Source organism: Columba livia, chromosome Z, assembly GCF_036013475.1.
Source record: "Columba livia isolate bColLiv1 breed racing homer chromosome Z, bColLiv1.pat.W.v2, whole genome shotgun sequence".
NCBI classification, from domain to species: Eukaryota; Metazoa; Chordata; class Aves; order Columbiformes; family Columbidae; genus Columba; species Columba livia.
In genome coordinates, this window is record NC_088642.1 from 23,879,543 (window position 1) to 23,900,685 (window position 21,143).

Sequence of the window (21,143 nt, forward strand, 5' to 3'; positions counted from 1 at the left end):
GAAATCAACACTTTATTTCTAAAACAACAAAGGCTTAACAGGAAAAACACTGTGTATTTTGTAAGAGAAACAAGAATTTCCAGATCCGAAAATTCCAAGGAACATTCTAAATGAAAACTAAAATGTATTAATTTTAAGTCAGAAAAACAGAAGCTTCTCAAAACTTTGTTTCAATTCAAATTTTAAATCTCACAGTCAAAATTTGTGTAAAGTGTGCTAAATTCCTTATTTTTGTTGCAAGTGACCCCAGTTTATGAAATAAATTTCATCATTAAAGTAAATAAAACCAAACTTAATAGTCGTGAAGGACTAAAGTGTGAAACATGACTATCTTATACCTAGTATATTCTGATTTAATTAAGGTCCCTGCAACATACTTCCAAATAAATGTTCTACGTTTCGCTAGCATTTTAAGAGTTATTTTTATTAATAAATGAGTCACTTATATTCATAGCATTTTCCTACAACATAGCAACCAGGAACTCCTACATGCTTACGTGTTTTTGCAAAACAGCTGAAAAGCAACGTTGCGGGCCTCAAAACTTTGTAATTATAACAATGCATTATGTATGCCATTCCAAATGGCTTTTTTTTTGGTCTTGAAACTGAAATCCTTTATTTATAGAAAACATGTAACACATACTGAGGCAAAGTAGTGATTTCCCCCCTAGATTATATATTCACTAAGGCAAGTTAACGTTGGCATTTTGTTAACAGTTGTGTACTGGCTATGGGCTTGTACCATCCAGGATAATAATTCCATTCAGCAAGCTGGCAACATTAAGATAACATCAATTTTACTGGTGAGGAAAAGGCTTCAAAACACCAAAACACCATATTTAACATTAAAAAAAATAATTTAACTTATAGAAAAATAAAAAAAGTTTTTTCTTTAAGTTATTTAATATCTGTTTCAGTATAATTGTTTTTTCTGACTTGACTGTATTTGTAAAAGTAATAGTTCCCACCTTTTGACATATAGTACCAGAGTTTGGCTGCTTGCATAACAAAAGGATATTCTAAGAACTCACACAGATCCTCCCTGGAGTAGAATTACTGAAGCAATACACAGAAGACAAAGGAATAGAAAATAAGTACCACCAGCTTTATTACATGGTGCCTCTACCATATTGATCTGAGCTCACACTTAGTCTGGCTGCAAATACAGTTTGCCTTAGGTATGTGGATAGGTAACAGCTAGGAATGAGCCCAACCCTACTTTTTTGCCCTTTACTGCAGGAAAAGCCACATGATGGTACATCAAGTTAAGCAGCCATAGCAAATCATACCCATGGCACAGTAAATTTATGAAATGTAAACCCTATGCTCAGAAAAGCTAAAGTTCAAGCTTCCTGTCACATTTGCTTAGAAAACCTGTGAAATCTGTATAAAAGTGCAGGTAAACCTTTACTTAAAATGCGGTAAAGATATAACTACAACAGAGGTGGTCAACAAAAAAGACAGCTTACTCTGATGTTGGGTGTCATCAGTGCTTGGTGTAATCAATAAAAGTGTTTTATTTGCAGCAAGCTTTACCAAAATATCCCATGCTAAAGGCTCTCAGATACACCATAATATCCACTCATTATCACTTAACATTCTGACTGTGACTCTGGAGGTGATCATCAGAATTTTGCAAATCTCTTCAGCAAATGCAACACTGAAGTTACCTGATATACAAGACCTCAAGAAAACATTTTAAATTTGAATACAAGTAAATTGCCATATACTAAGAAGAGAAGATAAACACTTACTGTGAAGTTCTGACTGAAGTTCTGGTTGTATCCTGATGGATAAAACTCAGGTGCTTTAGCAGACAACTTTGATGTTACCACAGGAGCCACAGTCACCTGAGCTTCACCCATTTCTGGTCCAGAATCAGGAACTGAAACTTTATCTTGTGATCCAGATGAAATTCCTGTCTGTTGCAGGTGTTCTGAAAAGTTTGTTAACAGCTTTTCTTAGAAATTGCTAAACTTTTATGTATTCACAGAGAATACATAATGTTCTGGACTTCAAACATACTTTTACTATAAATATACTTTCAAGTTTTCTTCAAATATATTGGTTTGTTTTTCTCAAAAATTGACAAAATTTTCACTGGAGCAAACTCTAGATGACTTGCTACATGACCAAAAGTAAACACAATGTTCAAAAGAAGGTGGCCAAAAAAGGGGAGGGGAATAAAAAAAAAAAAAGAGAAAAGAGCTCTCCTAGTCTCTCATGCATGTTTTCTAAAAGAGATAACCTGAGAAACTAGTAAATCTTCTTATGGTATGCTTGCTCTTCTTGAGGGTTTTTCATAGATTTCAGATATACAAATGCAAAATACAAATATGTATATGCAAAACTTTGAAGGTCAATAAAGACCTCACTCATTTTTAACACCACAATTTTAATGTAATCCTCAAAGACACAGCTCTCATACACCATTTGCCAAAATTTCCAAAAAAACAGTGTTTTTAAAACTGCTATTTTCTATGTTTTCCAAATGTATCTTTAAGAACAGCTCTTAAGTTCACTGAAAACAGAACCTGATATCTACTTGAAAAACCTAACCATCAAACCATGTTTTGTGTTGCTGTTGGGTTATTTTTTGGCAAATATTTAGGCTGGAGTTCTTCAATAAGGGGAAGGCTGAGACCATCTGTGGTCAGATTAACAGACGGATAAAACACACGCACAGATGTGAGGGCACGGAAAGGGGGGTATGGACAGAGATTTGTTGTGGGCGGCTACAATACAAGATCACAAGTTTACCTGCGCACAGGCCCATACCCCAAAAACATGAGCACTCTTCTTAGGACACGTGCAAGTACCCCTATGCAGCTTATCTCCATGCGGTGCCGAGAGGAGCCAGCCAGGTGCCTGGGGTGCGCAGAGCGCTGACCCTCAAGGCTGAGGTAACCCCCTCAGCCCCCACATGTGGCGGTGGGGAAAAAGGACGCGTCCCCGTGGCCAGGCCAGAGGAAGGTGGAAAGGAAGCCCCCAGGCCCTAGTCTCAGTGGGACGGCGAAGGGAGCCGGGGGGGTGGGGGGGCAATCGGAGACACAAGCGAAGCGGGAGCAGAGCGGTGCGGGCAAACGAGCGGAGCGCAGCAGGTTACAGGGACCCACTCCCCAACACCCTCAATACCGGGGGCCTCCGGCGGGGCGGGGGCCGCTGCGCGGCGGCCAGTACCTGCGTTTCCGGTGCCCAGCGGCGCCGTCTTCGGAGGCCGCAATGGTTCCTGCTGCGGGAAGAGGCCGCCCGTTTGGTGCCGCTGCTCCTCGGCCGAGCCTGAGCTGTGGGAACCACTGCCCCCGGAGCGGGCTCCGGAGCGGGCTCCGCCGCCGCTCTCCGCCGCGCCCTCGCCTCTGAGGAGGGCAGCGACTCCTCGGCCCCGGCCTCGGCCGGCACCTGGCGCTCGGTCGAAACTCTCCGACATGCTCAGGTCGGGGCCGCTCAAGCGCTCATGGGAGAGAGCGGGCGCGGGGAAAGGCTGGGGCCCAGGGGAGCCGAGCGCAGCGTGGTCCCGCCTCGCCGCGGGCCGAGCCCTTCACTTTCAGTTTTACCCCCACACGCAGCGCCACGATGGTCGCGGCCCGGCGCGGCTGAGAGCGCCCCCTGGCGGCTTGGTCACGCCCGTCGCCATAGCAACCGGGTGCGGGGCCGCCGCCGGGGTGGGGGGAGGAGGCCGCGTCCCCGCCCCAGGCCGGGTGTCGGCAAAAGCTGCCACCTCCGGAAAGGCCAGCTCGGTTGTCACGGGTTAAAGGCTCTCACCCGGATTGCGGGCCGCGTTGCGAACCTCACGTGTTCAGAACTGATGAGTCAGCATCGTCCCCCCACCACGGGACAGACTCACAGCTACCAACCAGCACGCAGCTTGATTGTGTTAGCGACCGGTTCTGGGGCCGTGGGAGGTACCTGTGTCACACCTTCTTCCAAACACAGGAAATCTTGGAAACAGCATTTTCAAAAAGGCAATGTTCTATTGTAATTGCTTCCCCACAGGAACAAACAGCGTGAGCTGACGCAACAGGACCAAGACGGCAGCTACACTTAGTAGGAAACCTGTAGCTACCGGTGTCTGCCTTTAACAGCATCGGGCAGCACTCTGCATGTACAGCTGTTTTACACACGAAAAGGGTTTGTGTGGAAAAGGTGCAGGCTAAGGTCTAAATTTAAGGAAACCAAGTTAAGCCTCCAATGTGACAACACTGTATTTATTATATATGGAGACTGTCCATGTAATGTACTTTGCTAATATCACATTAACTGCAAATGATTTGACTCACCATTTAATTCACCTATTTATGTTCAGAGCCTTGCTCTACTTGCTTTGTGAACTCCAGATCACAAGCTGATTCGAGATGAGGAAGGTAACTGGGATCTGGGATGCCCAGCACAGACCTCAGCTGATGCTGCAGGTGATGTTTGTGTTTCATCACCCTGAACAGCCTGGCCTGTGCTGGCCTGGCCACCTGCGCCCACCAGAGCCAATGGCAGAGGCTGCTGTAGTGTTAGGTCAAACTCTATTTGTCACCCATGAGGAGATGAAAAATACGCAAGTATGTATGATGCATTATATATATATATAAAAAAAAAATCAGAATAGCACTGTCTTGTATTTAAAAAAAAATTCCAATTGTATTGTAAAATAGTATCTTTGGAAGTTATACTTCTATTTGATTTATTATTACATTTTACCATTTTTAATCATGAATGGGGGGATAAGGTATAAAATAATAAGGTATAAAATATTTGTTACTTTCCCGAGGCATGAATTGGCTGATTTTTGGTGAGAGACAAAGTTTGCCATACAGCAAAGGTGACACAGTTGAAATTAATTAGGCTCATGGGAAAACTGTTCCTAGCAACCCTCACTGAAAATTAAGACTGGTAAACTAACAAATCTGTACTCTGCAACTTAAACGAGAGCAAATGTAGGAGATTTTGATGAGTCTTCAGAAAAACTGCAAGACTTCCTTTGTGTTAAAAATTGTCAAAACTAGACTTAAGCAGTATTACCAATCCTTTAAAGATCACAAATTAGCTACTAAAATAAATATATTAAAACTAGTCAGTGTTCTTGTGTTATTTCAACTTCAGTTTTATAGCCTATATGGTGACCTTTGGTCACATTTATAGACTTACCTTACCTGCAGGAGAATTAAAAGCTTACATTAATGTGAAAAAGGAGCTGAAATTCTCAATCTGGTCTCAGGAAAATCATCATGATATACTGGCAACCCTTTTTAACATGCCAGTCTTTCAAGAAAGCAGATCTGATTCATCTGATTCTTCAAGGTATACAACTATATAAGTATTTAAATGCCTCAGGTTACTATTATTGAACCAGACAACTTTTCACCTTTAGTCATTAATGTGACTTCTTTTCACTTAGCCGACTTTCTGCATTATTTTAATTTACTGACTGTATGGCAACTACTTACCTTTTAAAGTGGAATGTGATCCCAGATCCATCTTTACAGATGCACTACTGAAGTCTGCATGAGAACACTCGGGTTTGATTTGGAATCAAATTTCTCCTCCCCAATGTAGACACCTAAAACAAAAATTAAAAAAATATTATTTCAGGATGTTAAATCCAAAATTATAATCCCTAAATACTACCTACAATAGTCAACCCCTTTAGACAATGCCTAAAATTCTGTTCAGAATTTTCTGGCCTGTGTAGCTGAAGTCCTGTCAAGCACTTCCAGTCCCGAGACCAAACCGCAGGAAAGCTAAGCTGGCAAGACATCCTAAGCACCCAACAGCTGGATTAAAACTTTCACCAAATGCAGTTATGACCACTTATAAATATCCACTAGAGGAATTACCTACTTTGTCCTAAGTATGTTACCTAATAGTCTAAAACTTAATTCAGAAGCAACACTGCACACATCTGCAGCACCTGGTGCTGAGAAACCACTCTGCAACTTCGTCACTATTCAGAACACAAGAACTTTCACATGGCTGCTTTTTTTTTTTTTTTTATGCTGACAACAAATTTCTAGTTAGAAAAATGGAGGGGACTGGCTCTAGCCGTATTATTAATAATTGGAATTATAATGATACCTATTATACTAAATGAGGCATGTTGTTGCACTAGTTAATGGTAACTGGGCCCAAAACACAAAGCACATAAGACGTAACATTAAATGGAATCTTTCTTACAAATTTATTTAAAAGCACGGTAGCCTTCTAAACATCTAGTAGTGGGGTACGCTGTTAATTACTCTCAGAGATGTATTTTCACTGCTTAACTTCACTTCTGGTCAAAATTCATCAGTTGTGAGACTAGAAGCTGTGTGACACCTCCTGCAATGCATATTTTGCAAGAATAATTACACAGATATAAATAAATTTTTAAAAAGCCTAACGCACAGAAACTACAGATTGTGTGAAAGAAGACAACCTATATAGGCAATGAACGAGCAAGCGGCACGTTGTTCTCTGTAAAGTGCCTCTTTAATAACATGGTTCTTAATAAATTCATAGATTATTTACAGTTTCCAGAGTTCCTCTTTCTGTTATTCTCCTGTACTGCACCTACCACTCAGACACCAGATCACTGCTTTATTACACATTTCAAGAAACAATGACAAGAATAAAGAAGATACCACCTATATGCTGTGGCGTTTGTCCACGTGAGACAACCACGCTGCAGGGAGCCTCTTTCCAAGTCGGCTGCCTCGACCTTCGCCTCCTCTCCCTGGTCACTGGCGGCCCGCCACGGCTGAGGGACGGAGGCGTCAGCGGCTGCCCGTGCCCGCCTGGTGCTCGCGCCCGGCCTCCACCAAGGGCCGCGACGTCTTCAGCCCTGCCGGCGATACCTCAGCTTCCCCCGGGAAGCCCCTCGGCAGCGCCCCGGTGCCGGGCAGAGCGCAGGATCGGAGGGCGAAGCCGCCGCTGACAGACCCGCCCGGCCTCCCCTCAGCCGCGCGCGGGCACACAACGCGCGGCCACGAGCGCGAGCCGCCGGCGGCACGCAGGCACCACGTGACGGACACCCCCCGCCCCGCGCCGCCGCCGACCCCTCCCCGATCGGGGACGCCGCGTAACGCGCCCGCTGCGACCTCCGCGTTCTCTTCACTCCTTCCGGGTTGGTGGGCAGCCCCCCCCCCGCCCCCTCCCGCCCCGCCCCCGTTCCGCCCCGCGCCGGGACTGCCGCGCCGCCTCGCCCCAAGGTCGGTCAGTGCCGCGGCGGGGCCGGCGTCGGCGGCACCGCGGGGGTGAGGCGCTCGGCGGGGCGGTGGACGCGGGGCCGGGGGCACCTCCGCTTTCTCCCGGCGCGGGCGGGGCGCGGCCGCTGCCGAGGGGAAGGAAGGCTGCAGTGTCCCGCTCTCGCAGCGCCTCGGGGCGGCGAGAAGGAAGGACGGGCGGGAGGGACGAAGGGAGGAAGGACGTGTGTGTAGGGAAGGCAGGTGGCGCGGGACGGGGCCGCCAGGGCAGTCCCTGGCGGGGCGCGGAGCGGGGGCGGCTGCGGGCTTCTCCCCGCGGCGGGCGGGATGTCCGCCGTGTCCGCCGGCTGTTGGGGCGGCGGGCCCGGGCGGCGGAGGGCGAGCCGGCTTCCCAAGGTCAGTCAGTGGCCGCGGGCTATAAATAGCGGCAGGAGGGGAACGGGCCGCTGGCTTGTGTGCCGAGCCGGCCGGGAGCGGTGTGCCGCCGCCGAGGGGAGGGACGGGACGGGACGGGACGGAACGTTAGAGCCCGGCGGTTGGCGGCATTTCGGGTGAGGAGCCTTTCCCTCCGCCGGCAGCCACCTGCTAGGGAGGGCGGCCTGTCAGCCCTGTTCTGCTTGCCCCGCTCCGAGTGGCTGCTTTGACGTGTCTGCGCAGCCTGTGAGCTGCTGTCCCACTCAGGGCAACTCCTTCGGGAGCTCTGTCTGGGGTTTGAGTTGTTTGTCTGGTTCCCTGGGGGTGTGGGGGATTTTCGTGTATCAAAGTTGCTTGTTTAGAGCAACGGTGTGAAGAGAATATGGCCTCGAGTCGCAGAAATACAATTTCTAGGTCAGCTTGTAGTGTCAGTCCTGTCAGTCTTCTCATGGACTTGTTAACTTTCTTTCAATAGTTTTCTAACTCAGTTTGAAAAAAGCGATTTTGTTTTCTAGCTGGAAAGAGCAGGTGGGGAGCAATGATCATCTCATGGCTACTGGCAGTTGACCAGGCTTAAGCTGCAGAGTTCACATACCTTCTGGCTAGTGTCATTAATAATTCTTGCTTTGTTTTTACATGTGCAGCAGGGATTCCATACGTGGCAAGGAGTTGGCTGTGAGGTCTGGGCGAAATGGCAAGCCTTCTACGTGTTGCTGTCAGTGGGTGCTCAACTCCTGTTTTTGGCAATGTGTTACCACCGAAGGTGCATTCTGCAAAGATGCCATGTTTGCGAATGTTTAGGACACACCAGATGCTCAAGTCTCAGGCAACTCCAAAGCCAGGTAAATGAATTGAACTTCAAAAAATAATATTTTATTTTAAAGCATGAGAATAGCTTGAATTTCTCTCTCAGATATGCAATACTACAGAAAAGACTTAAAATAAAAAGATCGCTTTTGAATTGTGTCAGCTGCATACTTAAGTCAGTCAATTGCAGTACAGTTTTACACTGATTTTAAAGGGCTGGTCCAGAAAGTGTTTGTGTTTATTATAAATACTTTGGATCGAAATAGTTTTTAAGGGTAGGGCATCAGAGCTCCTGCTGACACTTACCTTGATTGAGGGAGGTATCTAAACCAATGCTTTTCTTAGTTAAAAGCCCAAGTTCCTTGTGAGTTTTGGTAGTACAACTCTTTGTGTGTGTGTGGGGGAAAGTATAGCCCTCAAAAAGAGGGTGTCTGCAAGCATGACTATATGTAGATTTAATTATCCCATCTAAAAAAAAGTCTTAAATTGTTTTAAGGAACTCTTGCATTGTATCACCTTGAAGAACTTCTGGTCTGCATGTTCATGTGTAGTGTTTAGTGTTATATTTACGTTATTTATCTTTTAGTACAGATAATGGACAGGTTCAAGTATTTTAAGGACAAAATGGAGGGAGGAATGGGAGCATCCTTGGTTCTAGTTTATGATGGCAGCCTGATGTGTGAAAATCAGAACTGACATTTTTTTTCTCTATCCTGTACTGCATGTAGCCTGACAGCTGGAAGACTGGAGAATATATAAACCTGGTTTAATTGTATTTTTCCCAATTATCCTGTGTAAGTCATGTCTCCCTGAAGGAATTTGGACACTTTGCTTCTGTTCAGATTTAGGGTCTTCTAAGTCTGTGACAGATTAATGTGGAGAGTTAGACTGTGCACGTGATGTTTGTTTCTTCCAAACATATGCAGTAGACAACTGCATTAGATATTTTGGGATATTAGAAAAGTGGTGCTGTTTCTGAACAGCACTGTGTCTGATGTTGAAAACACAGGATATAAGATGAGACTCTGTAACTCGAAGAAGCCCTGGTTAGGTAGAATTTCTAGCAGTACTAATAGTGCCTGGTGCATTTTGGTGTCCTTTTAAATCAGTGACCCAGTGTTTTGGAACTTCTGAAGAAATGTGATGAGAGGAGGTTTCTTTCCTCAGAGGGCTCCTGATAATCTGGATCGCATGGCTTTTTACCACAGTTGTATGGTACTTTTTACACAGTTGCATACCTGAATTTCTTTGGTCTGACTGACAGCCGGGGATCTGGGGTCTGTCAGAACTAATCAGATAATAGTTTTGCCATCCTATTAATTTGTGATGCTCCAAACTTCTTACTTCTGTATTGGTATCTGAATGAGACTTCTGTTTGTCTTGAGATGTCGTTGTCCCTTGATTTTTAGTGTTAACCTGGGACATAGGAAACTAGGTTCAAAGTTCTTTCTCAAATGCCCCAGGTAAGTGCCCTTGTTGTTGTTTGAATTTGGAATCAATCTTTTTATTTGACTTTGACCACAAATTTGGTCATGATACTGAAAGATCTTTTCAGTTTTATTGAAATCGGTATGCTTGTCTGTGTGTGTTTACATTTTCTTGTTTTTGTGAATCACTTTTCTGAATTTTTTCACAAGGACAAAGCATTCTGATTAGTGTCATGTGTTTAAGCATTCAGTGCTGTCCCTTCAGATCTGTTGTGTAGAAGCACTTAACTAAATGTGAGTAGTATTTGTATCATGCAGTTATTTAATGCTGAGAGTTATAAGTTTGGCAAATTTTATTGGTTGGTAATTAAGTTGTCCTCATAGTCCATTTTGTAACATGAGATTTGTTATTCAGTAGAGGACAAATCAAGGATAAAACAGGCATTGAATGACAAATCAGTAGCAGTACAGTTGCCTATGTGTACTTTTAAAGTGCTCTTGGATCAAAATCTAACAGCGTATAAAATAACTAAATTTTATTCTTACTTTTAGAAATTATCTTTGATTATAGTGATACTTGATGAAATCACCGTAACACTAAGAAGAGTAAGTTTTCTGAAAAGTCTAGCATCAGAGTAATTATTTTTAAACCTATAGTTGTTTCTTCCAGTATCTTGGATTAGCTTTCATTTAGTCCAGGATGTGTTATGTACAAGAAAAACATCTGCTTGAAGTGTGAAGAAATTTCGAGTCAGTTGAAAAGTAAACTTGGAGGGTGGATACTTTTCTTATCATTATATATTTGCTGCTATTTTCTTTGCTTCTTAGAAACATAGAAATTTTCATACAGGAGTAAACAGGTGTTCCTGGAACTTGACTTAAACAGTTGCTAGCACAAGATGCCTCAGAAACATGCAAAACTTTCCCAAGCTCCCCAAGGAGTGACTGACTCTCAGGTTTCCTATGTACTTCCAAATTGATTTGTCCTACATCTCTGTGACTTCTACCCCTCTCTATATTGGTATTTTCGACATCCTTTTAATTTTTATGCTTAACATTTCCTGTTTTTTTTTTTCTAAGTCTTGCAGAATTTTTAAACCTTAACAGTTTATTGTCAATTAATTATCTAGATAAGCTGTACATTATTTGTAGACCATAGACATTCTCCTTTAATGTCATTTGGTTTATTGTATCTCCTGCTTGTGTAAGGAGACGGATCAGGTGTTTGTTTAATCTTCTGTACCATTTTTTTTTTTTCCCAACTTCATATTGCTGTTCTTTGGAATATGTCTTCATCTTCAGAACAGGTGAGATGGTTTGTTTAAAGCTGATATTAGAGTAACTTAGAACTTAGGCTGGTTATGTATTCTATTTTCCCATCCCAGAACATGTGGTGTATAGTCAAAACTCCTTTCTCTGAAGTCAGTCTCTAATATTTGTTGATACTATTTTGCTACATACTACTGCCTGAAATCAGGTTAAGAAGATAAAAAATTGTCATTTTCTCTGTTTCTCTACATAAAATGTCTTGAGTTTTCATGATAGTTTTAACTTAGGATCTTCTTTAAACAGTCAGTTCATAGATGGAGTTGAATGGAGAAAATAACTTTTGTAGTTATTTTTAATTGTTTGATTTCTAAAGCTTGGAGATGTAGACTACCTACTTACTTTGTTTACTTGAAATATGAGATTGTGCTTTGAGTATGTCTTCATTACACAGTCGAGATTGTGTTAAGGGGATAGGAAAGTGCCTTCTTACTAGTTTTTATAGATTCTAATATATGTACATTCCATACTAAGATTCTGAGGCTTTTGAAATTTAGTGATTCGACTTTTGATTGTGGCAGAATCCTTTTGGTATTAATTGTTTGTGTCAAAAACAGTATTGTGTATCTCCTATTCAATGAACAATACATCCAAAATCTTCATGTGACTCAGAAAGGTGCTCAAGGTATGTGTATATTGGTCTGGTTTTGGAAAATGTTCTTGATGTCATAAACCAATAAGTTACTAAAACATACTTGAGGCAGTTCTTCAAGAGATTGTCTGATGTGGAGCCTTAGAAAGGCAACTTTGAAGCTTCACTCTCTCATGCACTTTTAAACCCATGGCAAGGGGTGCTTTCTTAAAACCTAAAAATCAGATCCTAAGTTTAAGTATAGATTTCAAACTTTCAAAACTAGTGACTTTGATGAAATTGCTGAGTTCAGCAAACCAAATCTGTGTTCATAGTAGATGTTTGTTTTGCACATGTAAACATGTGCTCCTTTTTTGTGAGTAAGGATGTGATAGCTCAGGATAGTCTGCTTGAAAAATGTCCTATACCTGCTTTAGCTAAGGGCTGGCAAACCAACATCTATTTGCTTCTGTATTCATTTTATTCTGTATTCACTGGTTACTAGAAATGTGTTGGTGGGACAGGGGAGAAAAGAAGGTGAGGGGCAAATGAGATGTATTGGGTGTTTATCTTGGATTTGATCTCTAAAAGCAATGGAGGAAGGTGTAGTCCTCAGTATTGGTATCTGATCATTCTGCTTAGTAAATAAGGTACAAACACTTTGTATCTGAAAAACTTTTACCTGTTTTTATTGTGGGCAAGATGTAACAATACGAAAGAAAAAAAAGAGGAAACATTTGGCAGGTAGCAGGTGCATATTCTGGTCTCATCCCTCCTAGCCAGTTACTCTTCTACTCTGGAACCCCTGCCAAAAGTAGGTGAACAAAAGGAAATCAGAAGCATTGGTTGTCATTTGAACTTGGGCCTTGGGCCTTAGGAGCTAAAACAAATAAAAACCACACCCCAAAATAGTAAATTTTTGCCTGAGAAGTGTATGAGTTTTAGTCGAGTGTTTACGTGCCTTTACATTTGCAGTCACGCTTCCGGTCCCTAATTCCTTCTTTCTTCTGCATTTGTGTGCTGGACAATTTTCCAAAAGAGGTGAGGAGAAAGTTCGATTCAAATGACAGGGGTAATCTGTATGAGTGACAGCAACAGTTAGTGTAACTTTTGAGTGGTTAGTGCTGCTGTGATAGAGATGCCCTGACTTGCAGGGTAATGTTTGGATGTGGTGCACGCTGATGAAGCAAATCTTCGCGAAGCATTGTTACATTTGTGGGTCTGTTGTTTTAAGGTGTGCTTTCTTTCTTGCTCCTGTTGTGACTTTATGTTCATTTAAAGGATGTTTTTCTGAATTTGATTTTTGTCTTGTAATCTAAAGAATTTTAGGTGTTTTCTGACATAAAATATCAAAACACTTGTGTCTTAAAATGATTTGTTACCATTTTATTTGTTTAGTTTCAAACAGAAAGCTAATATTAAAAAAAAATTGTAAAAATAATTGTAAGAATAATGATCTATTATGATCTTTCACACTGTCTTGTTGGATGTATTAAATCAGGTCTTTTCAATGGGTGAGAAGCCTGACAAGCAGAGGTCGATACTTAAGTACCAGTTCTTAGGAACTCTGTATTGCATTTTCAGAACATTTTAAGTTCATAGTATCTTGAAGTTGTTAATCTAAACCATTTTCAGCTGTTCAATTTTAAGCACATTACAGACCAAGCTTTATTTTGTAGATGGATTTAGATTTAAAAAATCAGAATAATTCAGTTCCTCAGACCTCTTGTGATATGGTATGTTTTTGGCTTTGTTTTGCTTATTTATATCGTAAAAACCAGGAAAAGTGTAAAGGAACCCTTTCTGAAATGTGCAACGTATTACTTGTCTGGTACAATTTGTGTAGCACAATACATAGTATTGGTGGCTAAATTAAAAGCAACTTTGTAATTTACAAGAGATGTTTACTGCTTCCTTTTCTTTTTTTTTTAATTTTTTTTTGTGGTTGCTTGGTGTGAGTGGTTGCTTGATATGAGTGACTACTTACAATGCTCAAGTAATATGTCACTAATGTATATGTGGTGTAGGTGTCTGGTGTATACATGTCATACTGCAGGTTTAGATTGTTGATAGAAATCAGTGAAAACTGGGGTAGAACTGGGTCTGTGTGCTGGACTGCCTGCAGTCTGATGTAACTGAAGAAATGTGGTAGTTTGATATATGATTATTCTGCCTGAGTCTGTGTATTTATAAATAATATATTTAAGCATATGGTTGTATCGGAGAAGTTTAACCCTCAGATATTAAACTTGAAGCCTACAAATTGTACGTGCACAAAGTTAGATGCTTGTAGTTTGAAACCTTAAGCTAAAACTGATAAATTGTAGCTTTTGCAGTTTCCTTGTGTTATTTAGTAGAGCTTGGAACAAGTAAAAACATGGAGATATTACTGAAGGGAAGTATAATTGAACAAACCAGTAGACAGATATTCCATTGTTCTTCAGCTACTCCTGAATTCACAATTTTAATTTCTGTATCAGCTTTTAGAATACGGTATTGATGTATTGTGCCTTTCAATGTACTTTGTGGTATGTAAATTACATTCATTGATAGTGATCTGAGACAGCTATAATTTGATAGACATTAAAAATGTGTTCAGTTAAAATGCAGCTTAGCTGTTCAAGCTTATTTATTTCTTCATTATAAAGCTGAAGTGACTAGAGAGGGATTTAAATTCTTCTTAACCCAGATAGAAGGTGTTATCACAGGAGCACCATGCATTGTGTAATTGCTATACTGATTTATACAATCAGAACTGTATAAATACAGGTGGGTAATAGATGTACCAAACACTCACGAATTCTAGTGTGGCTGATGGTGCTGACCTGCTGATTCCTGAGAGAACAGGGATCTCTAGCGAAATGGTGTTATTTAGGGAAATGTAAACTACACTGCCAAAAAATATGCTTCTTCTTCCCCATCTCTTAGGAGGGAGAATTTTTAAGTGTGAGATGTCTGCATGTGTCTGTACAACACGGAGGAGTACCATTGATATCAATTTGTTAATCTTTAGTGCAACTAATGCTGTCTTATCTGCTACTGTTACAGGAATTCCTTACAAACAGCTGACTGTAGGTGTCCCCAAGGAGATATTTGAGAATGAGAAGAGAGTGGCTCTATCACCGGCTGGAGTTCAAGCCTTGGTTAAACAAGGCTTCAATGTTGTGGTGGAATCTGGTGCTGGAGAAGCTTCCAAATTTTCTGATGACCATTACAGAGAAGTTGGAGCAAAGATCCAGGGGACCAAGGAAGTCCTGGCTTCTGATTTGATTGTTAAAGTAATTGCTTTATTAATATATCTCCTATTACAATATTTTTAGAGAAACATGTAGGTCAATGTTTTCTAATACTCTGCTGAAAGTTCAATAAGTAAGCTCCTTTAAATGAATATTTTTTGTTCTAATTCAATTTTAGTCTGTCTTCCCTCTTTTTTTCTTAACATTTAATAATTACGATATAATACAATAATGTATAATAATATAAAATGACAATACTATATAAATTACATGAATATAATAATAGATAATACAACAATATAATATTTGCTAATAATAATAGCTCAGGTGTACATCTACAGTAATAAGCTACTAAATGGCAGCACTGAAAAAATGGAGGATAATTTCTTACCACGTTTTTAACTGCTTTGGAGAATCTGTGGTTTCTAGAGTTCCAGGCTGATCAGATAAGATGCCTGCTTTAAGAAACATTTGCTCCAAAATTACTAACATACAACTCAAGTTTTACTTTTCTGAGAGAGTTGCTTGGAATTGTGAAAATACAAGTTTCTAACATTTCTGAATCAGACATCCAGCAATTCCACAGAAACAATGTATTTCAGAAGTGTTTGTAACTGTTGTAGCTGTTCTGGAAAGACTGCTAGAAGAGAAGTTGCTTGATAGGTGTTAGAGTGTGCAGAGGCCTGAAGGAAAAAATAAGACCTTAAACTTGATGTTGAGGCTTCCTTTAACTGCTCTGTTTGAAGTTAGCGTGTCAGAATTGAACACAGAATTTCTGTGAGCTAGTTTGTGAAAAACCCTTCTAAGTATGTTTCTTTTTGAGGAAAAATAAGAAACTGAAAAGAAATGAGTACAGATCAATATGAGTATCTGCTGGATTTCATGCTTGAAATCCCCTATATCTAATGGTGCATTGCAACCTCACTAGTGATTCTTAACCTGTAGAGCTTAATTGGCATATCTGTTCAGTAATCATTTGCTTAAAAATGTCTGATTTTTGGGAAGCTGTCTGTCATAAAAGCCAGTAACTGCTGGTTAGAAGCCATCAAATTTTTCTGAAGGTGTGTGCTGACTACTAGTGCCCTGTCACCAGCCTACCTAGAGCTAATCCTAATATGTAGGCTGCAGTTAGGCAGTGCAGTTACTAAGTTCAGCTGTGTAAACAGCCTTTGATATACTTCCTTCCTTGTGTACTGTCTGGGTGGGAATGGACAGACTGCAAGTTGGGAGCAATAAAGTGGAGTGTGTTCTGTTTCCTCTGATTAATTTGGATTTTGGTTAATTAATTCTCTCTTTCTTCAGGTGAGGGCTCCTATTTTTAACTCGGACCTAGGTGTACATGAGGCAGATCTTTTTAAAACGGCGGCTACCTTGATTAGTTTTATCTACCCAGCACAAAACCCAGACCTCCTGAAAAAGCTTGCAGAAAAAAAAACTACTGTCTTGGCTATGGATCAAGTTCCACGGGTCACCATTGCTCAGGGATATGATGCACTTAGCTCTATGGCCAACATTGCTGGGTATGAATCTTACTCTTTTTTTTTTCTTCTTTTTCCTTTTTTTTTTTTTTTTTTTTTTCCCAGCTTGCGTAAGTATAGCTGAATTAAAAGCCATATGCTTTGATATTAGGTACATCTAAAACCATTGAGCATCTTTATTTTCATAGAGATGTTTCAAGCAGGATGAAGCTGTTGGAGGTGCCTTAACTTCTTAAGTAAACAGACAAAGGAAATTAAAGGCAGTTCTTCTAATTACTGGGCTACTTTGTCTGGTGCCATTTTGGTCTGAACTAGATCAGAGTGGGCTTAAAGGTATCCTTAAGACGGCTTGAACATGAATTGTCTGTCATTGGGATCTGATGCTGCTGGGAGCTAACTATCCCAAACAGCACTCAGTCTGAATGTGATTGCCATGGCAGATATAGACCAAATACTGTCAGACATCTTCATGCTTTGTGACTGGTATTGTAGTGAATTACAATGTTATTGCTGTCAAGCTGACTTCTATTATTAGGTTGTGGGCTGTTTTTTGTTTTTGTTGTTGTTCTTTCCTTGACCTCTTACACAGGTGATGTCTGTGAGGCATAATAAGCCTTGCAGAAGGCTGCCAGATTTTGTGCACTCCAGTGGTATACATCCATGTCTGTGTTTGGTTACTCCCCTGTCTTTTCTTTCTGTGTGATTTTACTAAAATATAGAAATTCATAATGTATTTAAAGGTATAAATTCTACAAGCTGTATTCCAAATTAGAACTAATTTTATAACCCATAGACCCCTATATGTTCCTGATAGGACAGAGAGACAGGAATGAGAGTGGAATGAGTCTGCTGAACCACAACACTCTTAGGAAAAATGCAAGAAGATGTGCACTGTTGTTAAGAAAACATATAATTGCATATTAATCTGCATTTTTAGATAGCTCTACTGAAGTTAATTTGGTATCCAGCCCTCCATTCTCAGATGGGTACAAAGCTGATTGAGCAAGGTTAAGTAGCAAGGTTAAGCTATTTGCCCTAAGCTGTATAGCTCTGCAGTTAGGTTCAGAGTATCTTTTTTGAATGTGTGCTTGCTTGTCTAAATGAGATTACTGCAAAACTGTGGTGGGTTTTGCAATGCTTGTTCATGTTTCTGTCCCTAACAAGCCTACAGTTACAAGCTTTGAAGGTAGCTTCGACGACCACGAAGTTAACTTCTGGCAAGTTATATGTTTGTTACTCAGGTAAAATTTTGAGAAAGCAAATAGTTGTGGACAGCCAGTATACTGCAGTCCAAAAATTCTGTCTGAAAATGCATTCCGTGATTTGAAAAAAAAAAAAAAAAGGCAAGAAATATGAATGAACAGAGGCTGTTAAACTTTTACTCAGTGGTAAAATATTAAACTTTGTCCTGCTCATACTGTGTTCAAACGTTCATCCTTTTGAGTGCTGTCATGAATGTAATTGTACTGATCTTGGGAAAATACTGATGTGTGTGTGTTTGTCCTTAACTGACAGATACAAGGCTGTGGTATTGGCAGCAAATCACTTTGGTCGATTTTTCACGGGTCAGATCACAGCTGCTGGTAAAGTTCCTCCAGCAAAGGTATGTGCATACTGTTGCAGAAGAATATGTGAGTTCCTGAGCACAGCTGACCACTGCTGAAACTGTGTTAAAAGGCATTTTCCTTGCCTTGAGGCTAGTTCTAGAGACTTTAGAAATCTCTGTAGTTATTCCCATACCAGTTTTTGTTCAGTACCTGTAATGTAATTTTTTTTTGAATAATGGAATACTTGGAGTTTTATTTAAGCTTGGTTAGTTTTAAACATTAGAATATCTATACATGGATGGATTTTTTTCCAGATGGGAAAAGGCAAAGGAATCAAGTAAGAAAAGTCAGATATGTTGGGATTTCTTGTGTGTTGAAGGCTCCAATGGAAAGGATTGCTTGATTGGAATTGCAGGTGGATTGAGTTGAAGAGAAATGGAATTAGAATTAGGGAAGAAAAAATAAAGAGAAATAAAGGAGAAAACATGCACTTATATAAATGGATAGCTACAGATGAGTTTATTCTTGGATAAGAGAAGTTAGGAGTTACAGCTTTTAAACTGTTGCATTTACAGGGGAGTTTTTCCAAAGTAATTTTGGGTTCTGTGTCCTAAGGTAACTTGTTTAAATGGCTGATTAATGAGTTTTATCTGTAGCTGTGGAAGTGATACAATGCTGATGCTTTTCTAACCAGCTGTAGTTTTAGTTTATGCTCCAAGCACGATGATGGTATCGTTCTAGGTCTTGATCATTGGAGGAGGAGTTGCTGGCCTGGCTTCTGCAGGAGCAGCTAAAGGGATGGGTGCAGTGGTTCGTGGATTTGACACTAGGTAGGTGTGTGACAATGGTAATAGCAATCTGAAATTGTTTGAAGATTAAGTAGTTTGTAGCTGTGTTACAGTGAAAGCACTTATGCTGCACCAAATCAAAATTGCTTTCCTACTTTTTTTATTTCATCATTATACCTCAATTTTTTAAATTTCAGAACAACCAAACCTTCCAAAGAGTCCTTCACATTAAATCATTCAGAGTTAGATGAATAAAAAATTTGCTACTTTATGAAAATGAGGAGGGTAGGGATTTATTCAGAATTTCACGTCTCTCTTCTTCTTGAGGACACAAGGCAAATAGTAAAGAAGTAATCTTTATGCCCTCATTTATAGCTTGCTTTGATCCAGGTTCATACCGCATATTCTCATTCACCTCTGTTCTCCTGATCCTGGAGGGGCCAGCTAGGAACTCTTGGAGGGACACATTTTTCACTCTGCTGAAGGAAAGATACCAAGTTATTTTATTTATGAAACTCAAGATAAAAGAACAGAAAGTGCACCTGAAGCTGCTTTAAATGCTGTTTTCCTCAAATCTTCTTTATGTTTGGAAGAATTATTTTGTCCTGTAGCCATTTTTTAGAGCAATAGACTGGGAAAATTACAGATCACAAACATTTTTCTTCTTATAGCTACAGAGACTGCAAACTTGATTAAATTTTTTTTCTATTAAATGGCATTCTTATATTGTATTTGTATGTGCTTAATATCGTATTTACATTAAAACTATTTATACGTGTTTGTTTTTATGCAGAAGTGGCATCTAGTGTTATATCTGGTATAACAGCTATATCTAATGTGAAAGAATAAATCATCCGCATGTTGTGAGTGGTCACCTAACACTGAAGTTTATTCTCATTATTTACTGTGATATCATGTGATGCAAAATAAATTACAGATTTACAGGATATCGTAAAAAACCCCCAAACCATAAACCAATATACCACTTCCACCCCTCAAACCCTCCCAAACCAATTTTCTCAGTGAAAATAAGACTTGCTAGTATTTCCTATTTCATGGATTATAGGCAGGGCCACAGGCTGTGTGTTTAACACCTGTTTTAGGCATCAAGTTTGGGCTGTAGATTTACATAGTCATGACAAGAGCAATGCATGAGTAGAGTTAGTCAGCAGTTAAGATCCCAGCTTTGAGACTTTTCTTGGAGCAACTGCTGACTATATAGGAAACTGCAAGCTGTCTTCATTCCTTATTGAAGTGTCTTCATTAGGGACCTAGAATTTGTGATGCATTTCCTTTTTTTCCACTAAATGAGAGCTTGAGTTATGGTATCATTAATCCTAGAAAAGTTTTAGATTTCTTGTCTGATAACTGCTACTAAAAAGAACAAAAAAACGTGGTGGATTTTTAAAGTAATGTTTCTTTATTTCCATGCAATTTTCTTTTCCTAGAGCTGCAGCTCTAGAACAGTTCAAGTCTCTTGGTGCTGAGCCTTTGGAAGTAGACGTAAAGGAATCTGGAGAGGGACATGGTGGTTATGCTAAAGAAATGTCCAAAGAGTTTATTGAAGCTGAAATGAAACTCTTTGCCAAGCAGTGCCAAGATGTTGATATTATCATCACTACAGCGCTTATTCCAGGTATGTTTTATGTGCAAGACACTAATTTTCATTTATCTTGCATAAGTTGGCACGTTTTGGAGCTGTGTCTGTAGTGAAACAGAGGTGTTAGTGGATTACGTCTGTGTGTGCATTTATCTTATTCCTTCCCTGATAGTTACCAGGTTTTAAAGTGTGTGCCTTTTTTCACAACTTCTGTTTTCACAAACCATCAGTCTTTGTCTCAATATTGTAATGTATTGTTATTAAAGAAGGAGTAGTTAAAGTAACAATATATAATTCTTGTGTGTATTGGATCACTTCCACTTCTGCTGTGTAGCTTGTGCACTGAAACAAGTCAAATTGAAACAGTACTGTCTTTTGTAATTGAAACATGGTAAGGTAGAGCTTAGGTTTTAGTGCTTTTTATTGTTCAACATCTGTGTTTTAATAACTTATGATGTGACATTTCTTCTTTTTTTTGAGTGTGTGTGTTTTGTTTGTTTGTTCTGGCTTACTGGATGTTGTCAGGTTACTGAGGGCAAAATTGGACCTGCCAGCATCTTTGGTAGACTGCCTGTGCATACCTTTTTTATATGCTTGGAAGCAGGATTGTCTAGCATGTCTTCTCTCTGCATGTATAAACAAACTGTGACATTTCATCCTAGGTACCAATTACTTGACAATTTTGCTTGTGAAAATAAGGTTTACAGAGAGAGAAAAGGGGAGAACTTGTATCACGAGCTCTACAGATAAAAAGCTGCACTTTGTGTTTGACTTATTGTG

The 21,143-nt window shown here is 40.3% G+C and overlaps 2 protein-coding genes across 11 annotated transcripts in view; one reads left to right on the forward strand and one right to left on the reverse strand.

The window, feature by feature from the left end:
• Positions 1–6,981, reverse strand: part of PAIP1 (poly(A) binding protein interacting protein 1) — a 26,768-nt gene extending 19,787 nt beyond the window's left edge. For 2 of the 5 annotated variants that reach the window (XM_005514547.4, XM_065045160.1), the window contains exons 1-3: positions 6,612–6,981; positions 5,436–5,548; positions 1,755–1,936 (exon numbers count right to left, since the gene is read on the reverse strand). In XM_005514547.4, the coding sequence (XP_005514604.1) occupies positions 1,755–1,936; positions 5,436–5,466 (213 nt within the window). In that variant the 5' untranslated portion in view covers positions 5,467–5,548; positions 6,612–6,981. Of the gene's footprint in view, positions 1–1,754; positions 1,937–3,180; positions 5,399–5,435; positions 5,549–6,162; positions 6,307–6,611 lie in introns of those variants that run through there. The other 3 variants (XM_065045161.1, XM_065045158.1, XM_065045159.1) reach the window with 3 other exon arrangements.
• Positions 6,978–21,143, forward strand: part of NNT (nicotinamide nucleotide transhydrogenase) — a 44,993-nt gene continuing 30,827 nt past the window's right edge. The window contains exons 1-7 of one of the 6 annotated variants that reach the window (XM_065045148.1): positions 6,978–7,090; positions 8,228–8,425; positions 14,763–14,992; positions 16,253–16,470; positions 17,944–18,031; positions 18,717–18,805; positions 20,212–20,399. In XM_065045148.1, coding sequence (XP_064901220.1) covers positions 8,275–8,425; positions 14,763–14,992; positions 16,253–16,470; positions 17,944–18,031; positions 18,717–18,805; positions 20,212–20,399 — 964 coding nt within the window. In that variant the 5' untranslated portion in view covers positions 6,978–7,090; positions 8,228–8,274. Of the gene's footprint in view, positions 7,221–7,523; positions 7,566–8,227; positions 8,426–14,762; positions 14,993–16,252; positions 16,471–17,943; positions 18,032–18,716; positions 18,806–20,211; positions 20,400–21,143 lie in introns of those variants that run through there. The other 5 variants (XM_065045145.1, XM_065045144.1, XM_065045149.1 and 2 more) reach the window with 5 other exon arrangements.